Source organism: Mobula birostris, chromosome X, assembly GCF_030028105.1.
Source record: "Mobula birostris isolate sMobBir1 chromosome X, sMobBir1.hap1, whole genome shotgun sequence".
NCBI lineage: Eukaryota > Metazoa > Chordata > Chondrichthyes > Myliobatiformes > Myliobatidae > Mobula > Mobula birostris.
Window position 1 is genome coordinate 6,372,730 of NC_092402.1, and position 22,984 is coordinate 6,395,713.

Below are 22,984 nucleotides of genomic sequence, written 5' to 3' on the forward strand. Positions count from 1 at the left end.
CTCCATCAGATCTCCTCTTGGCCTCCGGCACTCCACAGAAAACAACCCAAGTTTATCCAGCCTCTCGTGATAGCACATGCCCTCTAAACCAGGCAGCATCCTGGTAAACCTCTTCTGCCCCCTCTCCAAAGCCTCAACATCCTTCCTACAGCGGGGCGACAAGAACTGTTTGCAACACTCCAGGTGCGGCCTAACCAGAGTTTTATAACTTCCTGATTTTTGAACTCAGTGCCTCGACCAATAAGGGGGAAGCATTCCACCTGCCTTCTCAAACACCCCGTCATCCTGCGTCGCCAAAGCTTCCAATGATCACCAAACCTTCAAGAACCAGGGAAGCTGCAGAGAGGAGGGGCTGACAGCACCTATGTTACTGCAGTAACTTTGTACGGCCAAGACCCCATGCAAAAAGTCAGCTGTTCACCCGCAACCCCGGATCGGGAGATTCCATCCCTCTCCTTCACAAGCCCTGTGTCAGGACTCTGACCCCTCCACCTCCCAAACTCTTTCACCCCCCCCACTTCATTTCCCCACTCTGGGGGGTCAGTGTGGACATGGTGGAGGATTACAAATACCTGGGGATACGAATTGACAATAAACTGGACTGGTCAAAGAACACTGAGGCTGTCTGCAAGAAGGGTCAGAGCCGTCTCTACTTCCTGAGGAGACTGAGGTCCTTTAACATCTGCCGGACGATGCTGAGGATGTTCTACGAGTCTGTGGTGGCCAGTGCCATCATGTTTGCTGTTGTGTGCTGGGGCAGCAGGCTGAGGGTAGCAGACACCAACAGAATCAACAAACTCATTTGTAAGGGCCAGTGATGTTGTGGGGATGGAACTGGACTCTCTGACGGTGGTGTCTGAAAAGAGGATGCTGTCCAAGTTGCATGCCATCTTGGACAATGTCTCCCATCCACTACATAATGTACTGGGTGGGCACGGGAGTACATTCAGCCAGAGACTCATTCCACCGAGATGCAGCACAGAGCATCATAGGAAGTCATTCCTGCCTGTGGCCATCAAACTTTACAACTCCTCCCTTGGAGGGTCAGACACCCTGAGCCGATAGGCTGGTCCTGGACTTATTTCCTGGCATAATTTACATATTACTATTTAACTATTTATGGTTCTATTACTATTTATTATTTATGGTGCAACTGTAATGAAAACCAATTTCCCCGGGGGTCAATAAAGTATGACTATGACTTCTCCTGACCTGCCTTTCCCCTCCCCACTTTCAACCCTTTCTCCCACAGCCCACTCTCCTCCCCTATCAGATACTTTCTATCAGATCTCCTATCAGATACTTTCAAATCTCTTACTTTCTCTTCTTTCAGTTAGTCCTGATGAAGGGTCTCGGCCTGAAACGTCGACTGTACCTCTTCCTAGAGATGCTGCCTGGCCTGCTGCGTTCACCAGCAACTTTGATGTGTGTTGCCTTCTTCTTCAGCTCTTTTGCTTTTCCACTTAAAACTTTGTGGCGGTAATGCACCATTAAGCTGGATGCCAACCACCGTAAAACAAGATACAGACACTTAAAACTTAAGTTTATTATCAAAGTACATATACGTCACCGTATACAACCCTGAGATTCATTTTCATGCAGACATAACATATCTGTAGAATATTAACCGTAACACAATCAAAGACCGCATCAACTTGGGCGTTCAGCCAGTGTACAGAAGACAACAAACCGTGCAAACACAAAAAGGTAGAAATTATCAGGCATCCGTTAGTCTCATGAGACCGTGGATTTGCGCCTTGGAAGGTTTCCAGGGCGCAGGCCTGGGCGAGGTTGTATGGAAGACCGGCAGTTGCCCATGCTGCAAGTCTCCCCTCTCCACGACACCGATGTTGTCCAAGGGAAGGGCATTAGGACCCATACAGCTCGGCACCAGTGTCGTCGCAGAGCAATGTGTGGTTAAGTGCCTTGCTCAAGGACACAACACGTTCCCTCGGCCGAGGCTCGAACTAGACTGATGCCTTAACCACTTGGCCACGCCAAGAAACAAATAATAATAATAAATGAATAAACAATAAATATTGAGAATCTGTAGATTATTGGGCTCTTGATTAAAAAGGGATAACTACACCCAGGTGCCCTGTCATTGAAATGTTCCCCACAACCAAAGGTCTCACTTTCAGGACTCCTCATCTCATGTTCTGGTTGTTTATTGCTATTTATCTATATTTCACACTTGGACCGTTCGCTTTCTTCTGGCTGCCCTTTCACTAACCCCACTTCCCGTCCCCAGCCTGCAGATCTGCCCGCGATGCCCGCAGGAAGAAGGAATCTCCAGGCCACGTGCGGCGACACGGTCGTGCTCTTGACAGTAAAACGGGCTTTGAACCTTGCTCAGGCTGATTTGCTTAGAGGGGATGCTGGAGATTGCAGAGACAGAGTAATTTGGCTGAGGTAAGTATTGCATGCAGCCCACAGGACGTCGCCAGGGTTAACCAGAACATCCCCACCCTTACACACCTGTCACCTTGTCGTCCTTCCCCCTCAACTTCTGGGGCTGGCTTTTAGTCATAGTCATACTTTATTGATCCCAGGGGAAATTGATTTTCGTTACAGTTGCACCATAAATAATTAAATAGTAATAAAACCATAAATAATTAAATAGTAATATGTAAATTATGCCGGGAAATAAGTCCAGGACCAGCCTATTGGCTCAGGGTGTCTGACCCTCCAAGGGAGGAGTTGTAAAGTTTGATGGCCACAGGCAGGAATGACTTCCTATGACGCTCTGTGCTGCATCTCGGTGGAATGAGTCTCTGGCTGAATGTACTCCTGTGCCCACCCAGTACATTATGTAGTGGATGGGAGACATTGTCCAAGATGGCATGCAACTTGGACAGCATCCTCTTTTCAGACACCACCGTCAGAGAGTCATCCTCCCCTCCCCAACTTCTTATTCTGTCTGTGTGCCTCTCCCTACAGGTGCTACCCACCCCCCCGACCTGCTGAGCTCCTCCAGCATTTCTGTGACCCTCCGACCTCCCCCAAACCCTTCCGAAGGGAGGATGTTTTTCTAGGGTGGGGGGTGTTTGGTTCAGCACCCCCCACCCCCCAGTGCAAAGCGTCTGGCAACCCCGCCCCTTCCCGCAGCGGGACAGCGGGGTTCTGGCACCGCCTCCCGGCCACCGATGGGCGCCCGGCACCAATGCAAAGCCCCCGTTGGCACTAGGAGGCACCCTCTCCCCCGGAAAAAAAATATAAAGACTGAAGATGTCATCCCTGCTTCGGTTTTGTATGTGCAATGCAACCAAGAATAGAAATGCAAAGAGTTTGCACTGCGAGGTAACAAATGCAGGAGTTTGCAATGCAACCCCTCCCCTTTCTTGCATCTGCCTGCTGGGGCCGGAGCCAGCGGCCTGTCCCGGACCGGCCCAGCCGTCCCCTCCCCCTCGGCAGGCCGGCCAGCCGAGCGGCGGGTGGGCGGGCAGGCAGGCAGCAGCCCCGGGCCCAACCCGGCCCCCCGCCTGCTCCCCGGCCGGCCGCCCGCTCGCCCGCCGGCCGGACGCTCCTTTCTCTCGCAACCATTTATATTTTTGAAAAAAAAAGCGACCTACCGCTCATGATGTTTTATTCACTTTAAGAGGGTCAAAGTGGAGCGCGCCGCCGCCGGCCAATCGGCTGCCGGTTTCCGCCCCGTCCGCGCCTGATGGACGCCCGCCGCGCCCAATGGCGCGCCGCCATGAGCCCTCCGGCGGTGACGTCGCGCCAAGACAGGCGGGATCTGGGGCATCCGGGCAGAGGGATTGGTCGACAATTTAGGGGGCCGCGTTTTGATTGACAGCCCAGCCGATGTTTCCCCCCCACCTGACAAAGGAGAAGGCGGGGCCGAAGCCGGGGCTGCGGGCCCTGCTAGTGGTCAGGATTATAAGTGACAGTTACGGCCATCCATTAGGTGTTCAGTATCTGAAGGGGCGCCGCCGGCGCCTGGCCTCTGATTGGCCAGCGTGTCCGGAGGGGCGTTACTCGGGATGATTGACAGCAGGTTGCAGAGATCGCCTGCGTCGCTGGAAAATGTAAAGAGGGCGCGGTGCAGCCATATTCGGAGAGGGGAAGCGATCGACCCGCCCGAAACACCCCGTCAAGTGACCCAACCACAATTGATTTTAAAATTTACAAAGCAATTAAACCCGCAAAAAAAGAAGAAAAAAATACATTGCAAAGCCTCAGAGGATGGGTGGTTTGCTATGTCTGTACAGAAAAAAAGTTTATAAACTTTCAAACTCCAGTCAAATCAAACTTCTGTTGCCTCTCTGGCTGCCCGCACTGCGCAGTACAATGGGCAAACGAAACGTCCCAAGAATCAGGAGGACGATCTTTTAGAACAAATTGTCGTAAGCCACTTCCAATGCTCTGGAGAGGAAGCCCCTCGAGTGGTTTTAAAGTTTGCAGTGGTGTTTCATCAGGGCTTGGACATCAAAACTCCACTGTCAAAGTTCTATGCAGGTTCTGGAGGCGAGGGGTGGCAGGGACTTCACCCGGCCTAGAGATGTGGTGGCTCAGGGCCTGCCTACCACCTTCAAGCCCGAGTGGGGAAGAGAGGGTGGCTCATCCCCTTAACGGGCTCCGGGTTCAGGAAGAGAGGGCGCGGAGGAAGACGCCAGGCCCTGAGTCGCGGTTCATGTCGAGCAGCTGCGTGACAGAGGACACTCCGATGGACGGGGACAGACATCCATTGTTGCTGGCAGATCGTCAGCTCAAAAGTTAAAAATAAACATTAATTATCGAAGTATATGACTGTCACCACGTTCATTTTCCTGAGGGGATACTCAGCAAATCCATAGAATAGTAACTGTAGACAGGATCAATGAAAGATCAAGCAGAGTGCAGAAGACAACAAACTGTGCCAGTGCGAATATAAATAAATAGCAATAAATAACGAGACATGAGATAGAGAGTTCTTAAAGTCAGATCATTAGCTGTGGGAACATTTCAATGATGGGGCACGAGAAATTGACTGAAGTTATCCCCTTTGATTGCAGAGTCTGATGGTTGAGAGGTAATAACTCTTCCTGAACCTGGTGGTGTGGGTCCTGAGGCTCCTGTACCTCCTTCCTGATGGTTGGGGGGTAATAACTCTTCCTGAACCTGGTGGTGTGGGTCCTGAGGCTCCTGTACCTCCTTCCTGATGGTTGAGGGGTGATAACTGTTCCTGAACCTGGTGGTGTGGGACCTGAGGCTCCTGTACCTCCTTCCTGATGGTAGAAGGGTAATAACTGTTCCTGAACCTGGTGATGTGGGTCCTGAGGCTCCTGTCCCTCCTTCCTGATGGTTGAGGGGGTAATAACTGTTCCTGAACCTGGTGGTGTGGGACCTGAGGCTCCTGTACCTCCTACCTGATGGTTGAGGGGTGATAACTGTCCCTGAACCTGGTGGTGTGGGACCTGAGGCTCCTGTACCTCCTTCCTGATGGTTGAGGGGTAATAACTGTTCCTGAACCTGGTGATGTGGGTCCTGAGGCTCCTGTACCTCCTTCCTGATGGTTGAGGGGTAATAACTGTTCCTGAACCTGGTGGTGTGGGTCCTGAGGCTCCTGTATCTCCTTCCTGATGGTTGAGGGGTAATAACTGTTCCTGAACCTGGTGGTGTGGGTCCTGAGGCTCCTGTACCTCCTTCCTGATGGTTGAGGGGTAATAACTGTTCCTGAACCTGGTGGTGTGGGACCTGAGGCTCCTGTACCTCTTTCCAGATGGTTGAGGGGTAATAACTGCTTCTGAACCCCCGTGGTGTGGGACCTGAGGCTCCTGTACCTCTTTCCTGATGGTTGAAGGGTAATAACTGTTCCTGAACCTGGTGGTGTGGGTCCTGAGGCTCCTGTACCTCCTTCCTGATGGTTGAGGGGTAATAACTGTTCCTGAACCTGGTGGTGTGGGACCTGAGGTTCCTGTACCTCCTTCCTGATGGTTGAGGGTTATTAACTGTCTCTGAAACTGGTGGTGTGGCACCTGAGGCTCCTGTACCTCCTTCCTGATGGTTGAGGGGTAATAACTGTTCCTGCACCTGGTGATGTGGGACCTGAGAATCCTGTACCTCCTTCCTGATGGTTGAGGGGTAATAACTGTTCCTGAACCTGGTGGTGTGGGTCCTGAGGCTCCTGTATCTCCTTCCTAATGGTTGAGGGGTAATAACTGTTCCCGAACCTGGTGGTGTGGGCCCTGAGGCTCCTGTACCTCCCACCTGATGGTTGAGGGGTAATAACTGTTCCTGCACCTGGTAATGTGGGACCTGAGGCTCTCGTACCTCCCTCATGATGGTTGAGGGGTAATAACTGTTCCTGACCCTGGTGGTGTGGGTCCTGAGGCTCCTGTACCTCCTTCCTGATGGTTGAGGGGTAATAACTGTTCCTGCACCTGGTGATGTGGGACCTGAGGCTCCTATACCTCCTTCCTGATGGTTGAGGGGTAATAACTGTTCCTGAACCTGGTGGCGTGGGTCCTGAGGCTCCTGTATCTCCTTCCTGATGGTTGAGGGGTAATAACTGCTTCTGAGCCCTCGTGGTGTGGGTCCTGAGGCTCCTGTACCTCCTTCCTGATGGTTGAAGGGTAATAACTGTTCCTGAACCTGGTGGTGTGGGTCCTGAGGCTCCTGTACCTCCTTCCTGATGGTTGAGGGGTAATAACTGTTCCTGAACCTGGTGGTGTGGGACCTGAGGCTCCAGTACCTCCTTCCTGATGGTTGAGGGTTATTAACTGTCTCTGAACCTGGTGGTGTGGCACCTGAGGCTCCTGTACCTCCTTCCTGATGGTTGAGGGGTAATAACTGTTCCTGAACCTGGTGGTGTGGGTCCTGAGGCTCCTGTATCTCCTTCCTGATGGTTGAGGGGTAATAGCTGTTCCTGAACCTGGTGGTGTGGGTCCTGAGGCTCCTGTACCTCCTTCCTGATGGTTGAGGGGTAATAACTGTTCCTGAACCTGGTGGTGTGGGACCTGAGGCTCCTGTATCTCTTTCCAGATGGTTGAGGGGTAATAACTGCTTCTGAACCCTCGTGGTGTGGGACCTGAGGCTCTTGTACCTCCTTCCTGATAGTTGAGGGGGTAATAACTGTCCCTGAACCTGGTGATGTGGGTCCTGAGGCTCCTGTATCTCCTTCCTGATGGTTGAGTGGGTAATAACTGTTCCTGAACCTGGTGGTGTGGGTCCTGAGGCTCCTGTACCTCCTTCCTGATAGTTGAAGGGTAATAACTGTTCCTGAACCTGGTGGTGTGGGTCCTGAGGTTCCTGTACCTCCTTCCTGATGGTTGAGGGGTAATAACTGTTCCTGAACCTGGTGGTGTGGGTCCTGAGGCTGCTGTACCTCCTTCCTGATGGTTGAGGGGTAATAACTGTTCCTGAACCTGGTGATGTGGGACCTGAGGCTCCTGCACCTCCTTCCTGATGGTTGAGGGGTAATAACTGTCGCTGAACCTGGTGGTGTGGGCCCTGAGGCTCCTGTACCTCCCACCTGATGGTTGAGGGGTAATAACTGTTCCTGCACCTGGTGATGTGGGACCTGAGGCTCCTGTACCTCCTTCCTGATGGTTGAGGGGTAATAATTGTCTCTGAACCTGGTAGTGTGGGTCCTGAGGCTCCTGTACCTCCTTCCTGATGGTTGAGGGGTAATAACTGTTCCTGAACCCGGTGGTGTGGGTCCTGGGGCTCCTGTATCTCCTTCCTGATGGTTGAGGGGTAATAACTGTTCCTGAACCTGGTGGTGTGGGTCCTGAGGCTCCTGTACCTCCTTCCTGATGGTTGAGGGTAATAACTGTTCCCGAACCTGGTGGTGTGCGCCCTGAGGCTCCTGTACCTCCCACCTGATGGTTGAGGGGTAATAACTGTTCCTGAACCTGGTGGTGTGGGTCCTGAGGCTATTGTACCTCCTTCCTGATGGTTGAGGGGTAATAACTGTTCCTGCACCTGGTGATGTGGGACCTGAGGCTCCTGTACCTCCTTCCTGATGGTTGAGGGGTAATAACTGTTCCTGCACCTGGTGATGTGGGACCTGAGGCTCCTATACCTCCCTCATGATGGTTGAGGGGTAATAACTGTTCCTGAACCTGGTGGTGTGGGACCTGAGGCTATTGTACCTCCTTCCTGATGGTTGAGGGGTAATAACTGTTCCTGAACCTGGTGGTGTGGGACCTGAGGCTCCTGTACCTCCTTCCTGATGGTTGAGGGGTAATAACTGTTCCTGAACCTGGTGGTGTGGGACCTGAGGCTCCTGTACCTCCTTCCTGATGGCTGAGGGGTAATAACTGTCCCTGAACCTGGTGGTGTGGGACCTGAGGGTCCTGTACCTACTTCCTGATGGGTGAGGGGTGATAACTGTTCCTGAACCTAGTGGTGTGGATCCTGAGGCTCCTGTACCTCCTTCCTGATGGTTGAGGGGGTAATAACTGTTCCTGAACCTGGTGGTGTGGGTCTTGAGGCTCCTGTACCTCCTTCCTGATGGTTAAAGGGGTGATAACTGTTCCTGAACCTGGTGGTGTGGGTCCTGAGGCTCCTGTACCTCCTTCCTGATGGTTGAGGGGTAATAACTGTTCCTGAACCTGGTGGTGTGGGTCCTGAGGCTCCTGTACCTCCTTCCTGATGGTTGTGGAGGTAATAACTGTTCCTGAACCTGGTGGTGTGGGTCCTGAGGCTCCTGTACCTCCTTCCTGATGGTTGAGGGGGTAATAACTGTTCCTGAACCTGGTGGTGTGGGTCCTGAGGCTCCTGTACCTCCTTCCTGATGGTTGAGGGGTAATAACTATTTCTGAACCTGGTGGTGTGGGTCTTGAGGCTCCTGTGCCTCCTTCCTGATGGTTGAGGGGTAATAACTGTTCCTGAACCTGGTGGTGTGGGACCTGAGGCTCCTGTACCTACTTCCTGATGGGTGAGGGGTGATAACTGTTCCTGAACCTAGTGGTGTGGATCCTGAGGCTCCTGTACCTCCTTCCTGATGGTTGAGGGGGGGGTAATAACTATTCCTGAACCCGGTGGTGTGAGTCCTGAGGCTCCTCTACCTCCTTCCTGATGGCAGCAGCGAGAAGAGAGCATGGCCTGGGCGGTGAGGATCTCTGAGTATCCCCATCTCCAAACTCTTTTTCTGCGACAGTGTTTCATGTAGATGTGCTCCTTGGTGAGGAGAGCTTTATCCTGGTGATGGACTGGGCCGAAACCACCACCTTTTGTAGGATTTTCCATTCAAGGGCGTTGGTGTTTACATACCAGTCTGTGATATCTACAGAGGTTTGGTGAAAGAAGCTCCTTGGTCATCCCAAAAGATATTGGTCTGCCGTTATGATGTCTGTAAGACCAGAAGACATAGAGGCAGAATTAGTCCATGTAGCCCATCGAGTCTGCTTCACCTTTCAATCACGGCTGATCCTTATTTATCTCCTCCATTTCTCAACGTTCTCCCCGTAACATTTGATGCCATGTCCAATCAAGAACCTATCAATCTGTGCCTTAAATACACCCAATGACCTGGCCTCTACAGCTACGTGGCAGCAGATTCCACAAATTCACCACCCTCTGGCTGAAGAAATTCCTCCGCATCTCTATTTTGAAAGGGCACCCCTCTATCCTGAGGCCGTGCCCTCTTGTCCTAGACTCTCCCACCACGGGAAACATCATTTCCACATCTACTCTGTCAGGGCCTTTCAACATTGGACAGGTTTCAATGAGATCTCCCTTCATCCTTCTGAATTCCAGTGAGTACCAACCCAGAGCCCCATATGATAACCCTTTCATTCCTGGAATCATCCTTGTGAACTCCTCTGGACCCTCTCCAATGCCAGCACATCTTTTCTAAGATGAGGGGCCCAAAACTGTTCACAATACTCAAAGTGAGGCCTCACCAGTACCTTATAAAGCCTCAGCAACACATCTCTGCACTTGTATTCTAGACCTGTTGAAATGAATGCTAACATGGCATTTGCCTTCCTCACCACTGACTCAACCTGCAAGTTAACCTTCAGGGTGTCCTACACAAGGACTCCCAAGTCCCTCTGCATCTCAGATTCCTGGATTTTCTCTCCATTTAGAAAGTAGTCTGCACATTTATTTCTACTACCAAAGTGCAAGATAATACATTTTCCCACATTGTATTTCATTTGCCATTTTCTTGCCCATTCTCCTAATCTGTCCAAGTCCTTCTGCATCCTACCTGTTTTCTCAACACTACCTGCCCCTCCACCCATCTTCGTATCACCTGAAAACTTGGCAACAAAGCCATCTATTCCATCATCTAAATCATCGATATACAGCATAAAAAGAAGTGGTCCCAACACCGACCCCTGTGGGACACCACTAGTCACCGGCAGCCAATCAGAAAAGGACCTTTTATTCCCACTTGCTGCCTCCGACGAATCAGTCAACGCTCTAACCATGTTAGTAACTTTTCTGTCATACCATGAGCTCTTAACTTGGTAACCAGCCTCATGTGAGGCACCTTGTCAAAGGCCTTCTGAAAGTCCAAATATATACTATCCACTGCATCCCCTTTATCTTACTTGTAATCTCTTCAAAGAATTGCAACAGGTTTGTCAGGCAGGATTTTCCCTGAAGGAAACCATGCTGACTTTGTCCTATCTTGTCCTGTGTCACCAAGCACTCCATCACCTCATCCTTAACAATTGACTCCCAACGTCTTCCCAACCACTGAGGTCGGGCTAACTGGTCTATAATTTCCTTTCTGCTGCCTTCCCCCTTTCTTAAAGAGTGGAGTGACATTTGCGATTTTTCAGTCCAATGATTTTTGAAAGTTCATTTCTAATGCCACCACAATCTCTAAGACTACCTCTTTCAGAACCCTAGGGTGCAGTTCATCTGGTCCGGGTGACTTATGCACTTTTAGGTCTTTCAGCTTTTTGAGCACCTTCTCTCTTGTAATAGTAACTGCACCCACTCCTCTTCCCTCACACACTACAACATCAGGCATACTGCTAGTGTCCTCCACAGTAAAGACTCATTTAGTTCATCAGCCATCTCCTCGTCCCCCGTTAATATTTCTTCTGCCTCATTTTCTAGCCACTCTCATTTCTCCTTTATTGTTAACATACTTGAAAAATCTTGTATTATCCACTTTGATATTATTTGCTACCTTGCTTTCAAATTTCATCTTCTCCTTTCTCATGATTTTCCTAGTTGCTCTCTGTAGGTTTTTAAAAACTACTCAATCCTCTATCTTCCCACTAATTTTTGCTTTGTTGTATGCCCTTTCTTTGGCTTTTACAATAGCTTTCGATTCCCTTGTCAGCCATGGTTGTACCATTTTACCATTTGAGTACTTCTTCACTTCCTGACAGTCTGACTGTACCCTATCTTTACTTTTTTTACTTTTGTACCTCCTTCCTGATGGTTGAGGGGTAATAACTGTCGCTGAACCTGGTGTTGTGGGACCTGAGGCTCCTGTACCTCCTTCCTGATGGTTGAGGGGGTAATAACTGTTCCTGAACCTGGTGGTGTGGGTCCTGAGGCTCCTGTACCTCCTTCCTGATGGTTGAGGGGTAATAACTGTCGCTGAACCTGGTGGTGTGGGTCCTGAGGCTCCTGTACCTCCTTCCTGATGGTTGAGGGGGTAATAACTGTTCCTGAACCTGGTGGTGTGAGACCTGAGGCTCCTGTACCTCCTTCCTGATGGTTGAGGGGTAATAACTGTCCCTGAACCTGGTGGTGTGGGTCCTGAGGCTCCTGTACCTCCTTCCTGATGGTTGAGGGGTAATAACTGTTCCTGAAACTGGTGGTGTGGGTCCTGAGGCTCCTGTACCTCCTTCCTGATGGTTGAGGGGTAATAACTGTTCCTGAACCTGGTGGTGTGGGTCTTGAGGCTCCTGTACCTCCCACCTGATGGTTGAGGGGTAATAACTGTTCCTGAACCTGGTGGTGTGGGTCCTGAGGCTATTGTACCTCCTTCCTGATGGTTGAGGGGTAATAACTGTTCCTGCACCTGGTGATGTGGGACCTGAGGCTCCTGTACCTCCTTCCTGATGGTTGAGGGGTAATAACTGTTCCTGAACCTGGTGGTGTGGGCCCTGAGGCTCCTGTACCTCCCTCATGATGGTTGAGGGGTAATAACTGTTCCTGAACCTGGTGGTGTGGGACCTGAGGCTATTGTACCTCCTTCCTGATGGTTGAGGGGTAATAACTGTTCCTGCACCTGGTGATGTGGGACCTGAGGCTCCTGTACCTCCTTCCTGATGGTTGAGGGGTAATAATTGTCACTGAACCTGGTAGTGTGGGTCTTGAGGCTCCTGTACCTCCTTCCTGATGCTTAAAGGGGTGATAGCTGTTCCTGAACCTGGTGGTGTGGGTCCTGAGGCTCCTGCACCTCCTTCCTGATGGTTGAGGGGTAATAACTGTTCCTGAACCTGGTGGTGTGGGTCCTGAGGCTCCTGCACCTCCTTCCTGATGGTTGAGGGGTAATAACTGTTCCTGAACCTGGTGGTGTGGGTCCTGAGGCTCCTGCACCTCCTTCCTGATGGTTGAGGGATAATAACTGTTCCTGAACCTGGTAGTGTGGGTCCTGAGGCTCCTGTACCTCCTTCCTGATGGTTAAAGGGGTGATAACTGTTCCTGAACCTGGTGGTGTGGGTCCTGAGGCTCCTGTACCTCCTTCCTGATGGTTGTGGAGGTAATAACTGTTGCTGAACCTGGTGGTGTGGGTCCTGAGGCTCCTGTACCTCCTTCCTGATGGTTGAGGGGGTAATAACTGTCCCTGAACCTGGTGGTGTGGGCCCCGAGGCTCCTGTACCTCCCTCCTGATAGTTGAGAGGTAATAACTGTTCCAGAACCTGGTGGTGTGGGACCTGAGGCTCCTGTACCTCCTTCCTGATGGTTGAGGGGTAATAATTGTCTCTGAACCTGGTAGTGTGGGTCCTGAGGCTCCTGTACCTCCTTTCTGATGCTTAAAGGGGTGATAACTGTTCCTGAACCTGGTGGTGTGGGTCCTGGGGCTCCTGTATCTCCTTCCTGATGGTTGAGGGGTAATAACTGTTCCTGAACCTGGTGGTGTGGGTCCTGAGGCTCCTGTACCTCCTTCCTGATGGTTGAGGGGTAATAACTGTACCCGAACCTGGTGGTGTGGGCCCTGAGGCTCCTGTACCTCCCACCTGATGGTTGAGGGGTAATAACTGTTCCTGCACCTGGTGATGTGGGACCTGAGGCTCTCGTACCTCCTTCCTGATGGTTGAGGGGTAAAAACTGTTCCTGAACCTGGTGGTGTGGGCCCTGAGGCTCCTGTACCACCCTCATGATGGTTGAGGGGTAATAACTGTTCCTGAACCTGGTGGTGTGGGTCTTGAGGCTATTGTACCTCCTTCCTGACGGTTGGGGGGTAATAACTGTTCCTGCACCTGGTGGTGTGGGACCTGAGGCTCCTGTACCTCCTTCCTGATGGTTGAGGGGTAATAACTGTTCCTGAACCTGGTGGCGTGGGTCCTGAGGCTCCTGTATCTCCTTCCTGATTGTTGAGGGGTAATAACTGCTTCTGAACCCTCGTGGTGTAGGCCCTGAGGCTCCTGTACCTCCCACCTGATGGTTGAGGGGTAATAACTGTTCCTGCACCTGGTGATGTGGGACCTGAGGCTCTCTTACCTCCTTCCTGATGGTTGAGGGGTAATAACTGTTCCTGAACCTGGTGGTGTGGGTCCTGAGGCTCCTGTACCTCCTTCCTGATGGTTGAGGGGTACTAATTGTTCCTGAACCTGGTGGTGTGGCTCCTGAGGCTCCTGTACCTCCTTCCTGATGGTTGAGGGGTAATAACTGTTCCTGCACCTGGTGATGTGGGTCCTGAGGCTCCTGTACCTCCTTCCTGATGGTTGAGGGGTAATAACTGTTCCTGAACCTGGTGGTGTGGGTCCTGAGGCTCCTGTACCTCCTTCCTGATGGTTGAGGGGTAATAACTGTACCCGAACCTGGTGGTGTGGGCCCTGAGGCTCCTGTACCTCCCACCTGATGGTTGAGGGGTAATAACTGTTCCTGCACCTGGTGATGTGGGACCTGAGGCTCTCGTACCTCCTTCCTGATGGTTGAGGGGTAATAACTGTTCCTGAACCTGGTGGTGTGGGCCCTGAGGCTCCTGTACCTCCCTCATGATGGTTGAGGGGTAATAACTGTTCCTGAACCTGGTGGTGTGGGTCCTGAGGCTATTGTACCTCCTTCCTGATGGTTGAGGGGTAATAACTGTTCCTGCACCTGGTGATGTGGGACCTGAGGCTCCTGTACCTCCTTCCTGATGGTTGAGGGGGTAATAACTGTTTCTGAACCTGGTGGTGTGGGACCTGAGGCTCTTGTACCTCCTTCCTGATGGTTGAAGGGTACTAACTGTTCCTGAACCTGGTGGTGTGGGTCCTGAGGCTCCTGTACCTCCTTCCTGATGGTTGAGGGGTAATAACTGTTCCTGAACCTGGTGGTGTGGGACCTGAGGCTCCTGTACCTCCTTCCTGATGGTTGAGGGGTATTAACTGTCCCTGAACCTGGTGGTGTGGGCCCTGAGGCTCCTGTACCTCCCTCCTGATGGTTGAGGGGTAATAAGTGTTCCTGAACCTCGTGGTGTGGGACCTGAGGCTCCTGTACCTCCTTCCTGATGGTTGAGGGGTAATAATTGTCCCTGAACCTGGTAGTGTGGGTCTTGAGGCTTCTGTACCTCCTTCCTGATGGTTGAGGGGTAATAACTGTTCCTGAACCTGGTGGTGTGGGTCCTGAGGCTCCTGTACCTCCTTCCTAATGGTTGAAGGGATAATAACTGTTCCTGAACCTGGTACTGTGGGTCCTGAGGCTCCTGTACCTCCTTCCTGATGGTTAAATGGGTGATAACTGTTCCTGAACCTGGTGGTGTGGGTCCTGAGGCTCCTGTACCTCCTTCCTGATGGTTGTGGAGGTAATAACTGTTGCTGAACCTGGTGGTGTGGGTCCTGAGGCTCCTGTACCTCCTTCCTGATGGTTGTGGAGGTAATAACTGTTCCTGAACCTGGTGGTGTGGGTCCTGAGGCTCCTGTACCTCCTTCCTGATGGCAGCAGCGAGAAGAGAGCATGGCCTGGGCGGTGAGGATCTCTGAGTATCCCCATCTCCAAACTCTTTTTCTGCGACAGTGTTTCATGTAGATGTGCTCCTTGGTGAGGAGAGCTTTATCCTGGTGATGGACTGGGCCGAAACCACCACCTTTTGTAGGATTTTCCATTCAAGGGCGTTGGTGTTTACATACCAGTCTGTGATATCTACAGAGGTTTGGTGAAAGAAGGTCCTTGGTCATCCCAAAAGATATTGGTCTGCCGTTATGATGTCTGTAAGACCAGAAGACATAGAGGCAGAATTAGTCCATGTAGCCCATCGAGTCTGCTTCACCTTTCAATCATGGCTGATCCTTTTTTATCTCCTCCATTTCTCAACGTTCTCCCCGTAACATTTGATGCCATGTCCAATCAAGAACCTATCAATCTGTGCCTTAAATACACCCAATGACCTGGCCTCTACAGCTACGTGGCAGCAAATTCCACAAATTCACCACCCTCTGGCTGAAGAAATTCCTCCGCATCTCTATTTTGAAAGGGCACCCCTCTATCCTGAGGCCGTGCCCTCTTGTCCTAGACTCTCCCACCACGGGAAACATCATTTCCACATCTACTCTGTCAGGGCCTTTCAACATTGGACAGGTTTCAATGAGATCTCCCTTCATCCTTCTGAATTCCAGTGAGTACCGACCCAGAGCCCCATATGATAACCCTTTCATTCCTGGAATCATCCTTGTGAACTCCTCTGGACCCTCTCCAATGCCAGCACATCTTTTCTAAGATGAGGGGCCCAAAACTGTTCACAATACTCAAAGTGAGGCCTCACCAGTACCTTATAAAGCCTCAGCAACACATCTCTGCTCTTGTATTCTAGACCTGTTGAAATGAATGCTAACATGGCATTTGCCTTCCTCACCACTGACTCAACCTGCAAGTTAACCTTCAGGGTGTCCTACACAAGGACTCCCAAGTCCCTCTGCATCTCAGATTCCTGGATTTTCTCTCCATTTAGAAAGTAGTCTGCACATTTATTTCTACTACCAAAGTGCAAGATAATACATTTTCCAACATTGTATTTCATTTGCCAATTTCTTGCCCATTCTCCTAATCTGTCCAAGTCCTTCTGCATCCTACCTGTTTTCTCAACACTACCTGCCCCTCCACCCATCTTCGTATCACCTGAAAACTTGGCAACAAAGCCATCTATTCCATCATCTAAATCATCGATATACAGCATAAAAAGAAGTGGTCCCAACACCGACCCCTGTGGGACACCACTAGTCACCGGCAGCCAATCAGAAAAGGACCTTTTATTCCCACTTGCTGCCTCCGACGAATCAGTCAACGCTCTAACCATGTTAGTAACTTTTCTGTCATACCATGAGCTCTTAACTTGGTAACCAGCCTCATGTGAGGCACCTTGTCAAAGGCCTTCTGAAAGTCCAAATATATACTATCCACTGCATCCCCTTTATCTTACTTGTAATCTCTTCAAAGAATTGCAACAGGTTTGTCAGGCAGGATTTTCCCTGAAGGAAACCATGCTGACTTTGTCCTATCTTGTCCTGTGTCACCAAGCACTCCATCACCTCATCCTTAACAATTGACTCCCAACGTCTTCCCAACCACTGAGGTCGGGCTAACTGGTCTATAATTTCCTTTCTGCTGCCTTCCCCCTTTCTTAAAGAGTGGAGTGACATTTGCGATTTTTCAGTCCAATGATTTTTGAAAGTTCATTTCTAATGCCACCACAATCTCTAAGACTACCTCTTTCAGAACCCTAGGGTGCAGTTCATCTGGTCCGGGTGACTTATGCACTTTTAGGTCTTTCAGCTTTTTGAGCACCTTCTCTCTTGTAATAGTAACTGCACCCACTCCTCTTCCCTCACACACTACAACATCAGGCATACTGCTAGTGTCCTCCACAGTAAAGACTCATTTAGTTCATCAGCCATCTCCTCGTCCCCCGTTAATATTTCTTCTGCCTCATTTTCTAGCCACTCTCATTTCTCCTTTATTGTTAACATACTTGAAAAATCTTGTATTATCCACTTTGATATTATTTGCTACCTTGCTTTCAAATTTCATCTTCTCCTTTCTCATGATTTTCTTAGTTGCTCTCTGTAGGTTTTTAAAAACTACCCAATCCTCTATCTTCCCACTAATTTTTGCTTTGTTGTATGCCCTTTCTTTGGCTTTTACAATAGCTTTCGATTCCCTTGTCAGCCACGGTTGTACCATTTTACCATTTGAGTACTTCTTCACTTCCTGACAGTCTGACTGTACCCTATCTTTACTTTTTTTACTTTTGTACCTCCTTCCTGATGGTTGAGGGGTAATAACTGTTCCTGAACCTGGTGGTGTGGGTCCTGAGGCTCCTGTACTTCCTTCCTGATGGTTGAGGGGTAATAACTGTCGCTGAACCTGGTGGTGTGGGTCCTGAGGCTCCTGTACCTCCTTCCTGATGGTTGAGGGGTAATAACTGTTCCTGAACCTGGTGGTGTGGGACCTGAGGCTCCTGTACCTCCTTCCTGATGGTTGAGGGGGTAATAACTGTCGCTGAACCTGGTGGTGTGGGTCCTGAGGCTCCTGTACCTCCTTCCTGATGGTTGAGGGGTAATAACTGTTCCTGAACCTGGTGGTGTGGGACCTGAGGCTCCTGTACCTCCTTCCTGATGGTTGAGGGGTAATAACTGTCGCTGAACCTGGTGGTGTGGGTCCTGAGGCTCCTGTACCTCCTTCCTGATGGTTGAGGGGTAATAACTGTTCCTGAACCTGGTGGTGTGGGTCCTGAGGCTCCTGTACCTCCTTCCTGATGGTTGAGGGGGTAATAACTGTTCCTGAACCTGGTGGTGTGGGTCCTGAGGCTCCTGTACATCTTTCCTGATGGTTGAGGGGTAATAACTGCTTCTGAACCTGGTGGTGTGGGTCCTGAGGCTCCTGTACCTCCTTCCTGATGGTTGAGGGGGTAATAACTGTTCCTGAACCTGGTGGTGTGGGTCCTGAGGCTCCTGTACCTCCTTCCTGATGGCTGAGGGGTAATAACTGTTCCTGAACCTGGTGGTGTGGGACCTGAGGCTCCTGTATATCTTTCCAGATGGTTGAGGGGTAATAACTGCTTCTGAACCCTCGTGGTGTGGGACCTGAGGCTCTTGTACCTCCTTCCTGATGGTTGAGGGGTAATAACTGTTCCTGAACCTGGTGGTGTGGGTCCTGAGGCTGCTGTACCTCCTTCCTGATGGTTGAGGGGTAATAACTGTCGCTGAACCTGGTGGTGTGGGCCATGAGGCTCCTATACCTCCCACCTGATGGTTGAGGGGTAATAACTGTTCCTGCACCTGGTGATGTGGGACCTGAGGCTCCTGTACCTCCTTCCTGATGGTTGAGGGGTAATAATTGTCTCTGAACCTGGTAGTGTGGGTCCTGAGGCTCCTGTACCTCCTTTCTGATGCTTAAAGGGGTGATAACTGTTCCTGAACCTGGTGATGTGGGTCCTGAGGCTCCTGTACCTCTTTCCTGACGGTTGAGGGGTAATAACTGTTCCTAAACCTGGTGGTTTGGGACCTGAGGCTCCTGTACCTCCTTCCTGATGGTTGAGGGGTAATAACTGTTCCTGAACCTGGTGGTGTGGGTCCTGGGGCTCCTGTATCTCCTTCCTGATGGTTGAGGGGTAATAACTGTTCCTGAACCTGGTGGTGTGGGTCCTGAGGCTCCTGTACCTCCTTCCTGATGGTTGAGGGTAATAACTGTTCCCGAACCTGGTGGTGTGGGCCCTGAGGCTCCTGTACCTCCCACCTGATGGTTGAGGGGTAATAACTGTTCCTGAACCTGGTGGTGTGGGTCCTGAGGCTATTGTACCTCCTTCCTGATGGTTGAGGGGTAATAACTGTTCCTGAATCTGTTGGTGTGTGTCCTGAGGCTCCTGTACCTCCTTCCTGATGGTTGAGGGGTAATAACTGTTCCTGAAGCTGGTGGTGTGGGTCCTGAGGCTCCTGTACCTCCTTCCTGATGGTTGAGGGGTAATAACTGTTCCTGAACCTGGTGGTGTGGGTCCTGAGGCTCTTGTACCTCCTTCCTGATGGCTGAGGGGGTAATAACTGTCCCTGAACCAGGTGGTGTGGGCCCCGAGGCTCCTGTACCTCCCTCCTGATAGTTGAGAGGTAGTAACTGTTCCAGAACCTGGTGGTGTTGGACCTAAGGCTCCTGTACCTCCTTCCTGATGGTTGAGGGGTAATAATTGTCTCTGAACCTGGTAGTGTGGGTCCTGAGGCTCCTGTACCTCCTTTCTGATGCTTAAAGGGGTGATAACTGTTCCTGAACCTGGTGGTGTGGGTCCTGAGGCTCCTGTACCTCCTTCCTGATGGTTGAGGGGTAATAACTGTTCCTGAACCCGGTGGTGTGGGTCCTGGGGCTCCTGTATCTCCTTCCTGATGGTTGAGGGGTAATAACTGTTCCTGAACCTGGTGGTGTGGGTCCTGAGGCTCCTGTACCTCCTTCCTGATGGTTGAGGGTAATAACTGTACCCGAACCTGGTGGTGTGGGCCCTGAGGCTCCTGTACCTCCCACCTGATGGTTGAGGGGTAATAACTGTTCCTGCACCTGGTGATGTGGGCCCTGAGGCTCCTGTACCACCCTCAAGATGGCTGAGGGGTAATAACTGTTCCTGAACCTGGTGGTGTGGGCCCTGAGGCTCTCGTACCTCCTTCCTGATGGTTGAGGGGTAATAACTGTTCCTGAACCTGGTGGTGTGGGCCCTGAGGCTCCTGTACCACCCTCATGATGGCTGAGGGGTAATAACTGTTCCTGAACCTGGTGGTGTGGGTCCTGAGGCTATTGTACCTCCTTCCTGATGGTTGAGGGGTAATAACTGTTCCTGCACCTGGTGATGTGGGACCTGAGGCTCCTGTACCTCCTTCCTGATGGTTGAGGGGTAATAACTGTTCCTGAACCTGGTGGTGTGGGTCCTGAGGCTCCTGTACCTCCTTCCTGATGGTTGAAGGGTAATAACTGTTCCTGAACCTGGTGGCGTGGGCCCTGAGGCTCCTGTACCTCCCTCATGATGGTTGAGGGGTAATAACTGTACCCGAACCTGGTGGTGTGGGCCCTGAGGCTCCTGTACCTCCCACCTGATGGTTGAGGGGTAATAACTGTTCCTGCACCTGGTGATGTGGGACCTGAGGCTCCTGTACCTCCTTCCTGATGGTTGAGGGGTAATAACTGTTCCTGAACCTGGTGGTGTGGGCCCTGAGGCTCCTGTACCTCCCTCATGATGGTTGAGGGGTAATAACTGTTCCTGAACCTGGTGGTGTGGGTCCTGAGGCTATTGTACCTCCTTCCTGATGGTTGAGGGGTAATAACTGTTCCTGCACCTGGTGATGTGGGACCTGAGGCTCCTGTACCTCCTTCCTGATGGTTGAGGGGTAATAACTGTTCCTGAACCTGGTGGTGTGGGACCTGAGGCTCCTGTACCTCCTTCCTGATGGTTGAGGGGTAATAACTGTTCCTGCACCTGGTGATGTGGGACCTGAGGCTCCTGTACCTCCTTCCTGATGGTTGAGGGGTAATAACTGCTTCTGAACCCTCGTGGTGTGGGACCTGAGGCTCCTGTACCTCCTTCCTGATGGTTGAAGGGTACTAACTGTTCCTGAACCTGGTGGTGTGGGTCCTGAGACTCCTGTACCTCCTTCCTGATGGTTGAGGGGTAATAATTGTTCCTGAACCTGGTGGTGTGGGACCTGAGGCTCCTGTACCTCCTTCCTGATGGTTGAGGGGTATTAACTGTCCCTGAACCTGGTGGTGTGGGCCCTGAGGCTCCTGTACCTCCCTCCTGATGGTTGAGGGGTAATAACTGTTCCTGAACCTGGTGGTGTGGGACCTGAGGCTCCTGTACCTCCTTCCTGATGGTTGAGGGGTAATAATTGTCCCTGAACCTGGTGGTGTGGGTCTTGAGAGTCTTGTACCTCCTTCCTAATGGTTGAAGGGATAATAACTGTTCTTGAACCTGGTAGTGTGGGTCCTGAGGCTCCTGTACCTATTTCCTGATGGTTAAAGGGGTGATAACTGTTCCTGAACCTGGTGGTGTGGGTTCTGAGGCTCCTGTACCTCCTTCCTGATGGTTGTGGAGGTAATAACTGTTCCTGAACCTGGTGGTGTGGGTCCTGAGGCTCCTGTACCTCCTTCCTGATGGTTGAGGGGGTAATAACTGTTCCTGAACCTGGTGGTGTGGGTCCTGAGGCTCCTGTGCCTCCTTCCTGATGGTTGAGGGGTAATAACTTTTCCTGAACCTGGTGGTGTGGTTCCTGAGGCTCCTGTACCTACTTCCTGATGGTTGAGGGGTGATAACTGTTTCTGCACCTGGTGGTGTGGATCCTGAGGCTCCTGTACCTCCTTCCTGATGGTTGAGGGGGGGTAATAACTATTCCTGAACCCGGTGGTGTGGGTCCTGAGGCTCCTGTACCTCCTTCCTGATGGCAGCAGCGAGAAGAGAGCATGGCCTGGGCGGTGAGGATCTCTGAGTATCCCCATCTCCAAACTCTTTTTCTGCGACAGTGTTTCATGTAGATGTGCTCCTTGGTGAGGAGAACTTTATCCTGGTGATGGACTGGGCCGAAACCACCACCTTTTGTAGGATTTTCCATTCAAGGGCGTTGGTGTTTACATACCAGTCTGTGATATCTACAGAGGTTTGGTGAAAGAAGCTCCTTGGTCATCCCAAAAGATATTGGTCTGCCGTTATGATGTCTGTAAGACCAGAAGACATAGAGGCAGAATTAGTCCATGTAGCCCATCGAGTCTGCTTCACCTTTCAATCATGGCTGATCCTTTTTTATCTCCTCCATTTCTCAACGTTCTCCCCGTAACATTTGATGCCATGTCCAATCAAGAACCTATCAATCTGTGCCTTAAATACACCCAATGACCTGGCCTCTGCAGCTACGTGGCAGCAAATTCCACAAATTCACCACCCTCTGGCTGAAGAAATTCCTCCGCATCTCTATTTTGAAAGGGCACCCCTCTATCCTGAGGCCGTGCCCTCTTGTCCTAGACTCTCCCACCACGGGAAACATCATTTCCACATCTACTCTGTCAGGGCCTTTTAACATTGGAAAGGTTTCAATGAGATCTCCCTTCATCCTTCTGAATTCCAGTGAGTACCGACCCAGAGCCCCATATGATAACCCTTTCATTCCTGGAATCATCCTTGTGAACTCCTCTGGACCCTCTCCAATGCCAGCACATCTTTTCTAAGATGAGGGGCCCAAAACTGTTCACAATACTCAAAGTGAGGCCTCACCAGTACCTTATAAAGCCTCAGCAACACATCTCTGCTCTTGTATTCTAGACCTGTTGAAATGAATGCTAACATGGCATTTGCCTTCCTCACCACTGACTCAACCTGCAAGTTAACCTTCAGGATGTCCTACACAAGGACTCCCAAGTCCCTCTGCATCTCAGATTCCTGGATTTTCTCTCCATTTAGAAAGTAGTCTGCACATTTATTTCTACTACCAAAGTGCAAGATAATACATTTTCCAACATTGTATTTCATTTGCCAATTTCTTGCCCATTCTCCTAATCTGTCCAAGTCCTTCTGCATCCTACCTGTTTTCTCAACACTACCTGCCCCTCCACCCAACTTCGTATCACCTGAAAACTTGGCAACAAAGCCATCTATTCCATCATCTAAATCATCGATATACAGCTTAAAAAGAAGTGGTCCCAACACCGACCCCTGTGGGACACCACTAGTCACCGGCAGCCAATCAGAAAAGGACCTTTTATTCCCACTTGCTGCCTCCGACGAATCAGTCAACGCTCTAACCATGTTAGTAACTTTTCTGTCATACCATGAGCTCTTAACTTGGTAACCAGCCTCATGTGAGGCACCTTGTCAAAGGCCTTCTGAAAGTCCAAATATATACTATCCACTGCATCCCCTTTATCTTACTTGTAATCTCTTCAAAGAATTGCAACAGGTTTGTCAGGCAGGATTTTCCCT

At 50.9% G+C, this 22,984-nt stretch overlaps 1 protein-coding gene across 1 annotated transcript in view; it reads right to left on the bottom strand.

Moving 5' to 3' along the window:
- sp2 (sp2 transcription factor) overlaps nt 1–3,676 on the bottom strand; it is an 85,108-nt gene extending 81,432 nt beyond the window's left edge. Inside the window, exon 1 of the mRNA XM_072248677.1 lies at nt 3,573–3,676. Within this exon, the coding sequence (XP_072104778.1) occupies nt 3,573–3,579 (7 nt within the window). The 5' untranslated portion in view covers nt 3,580–3,676. The remainder of the gene's footprint in view (nt 1–3,572) is intronic.
- Nucleotides 3,677–22,984: the final 19,308 nt, after the last annotated feature.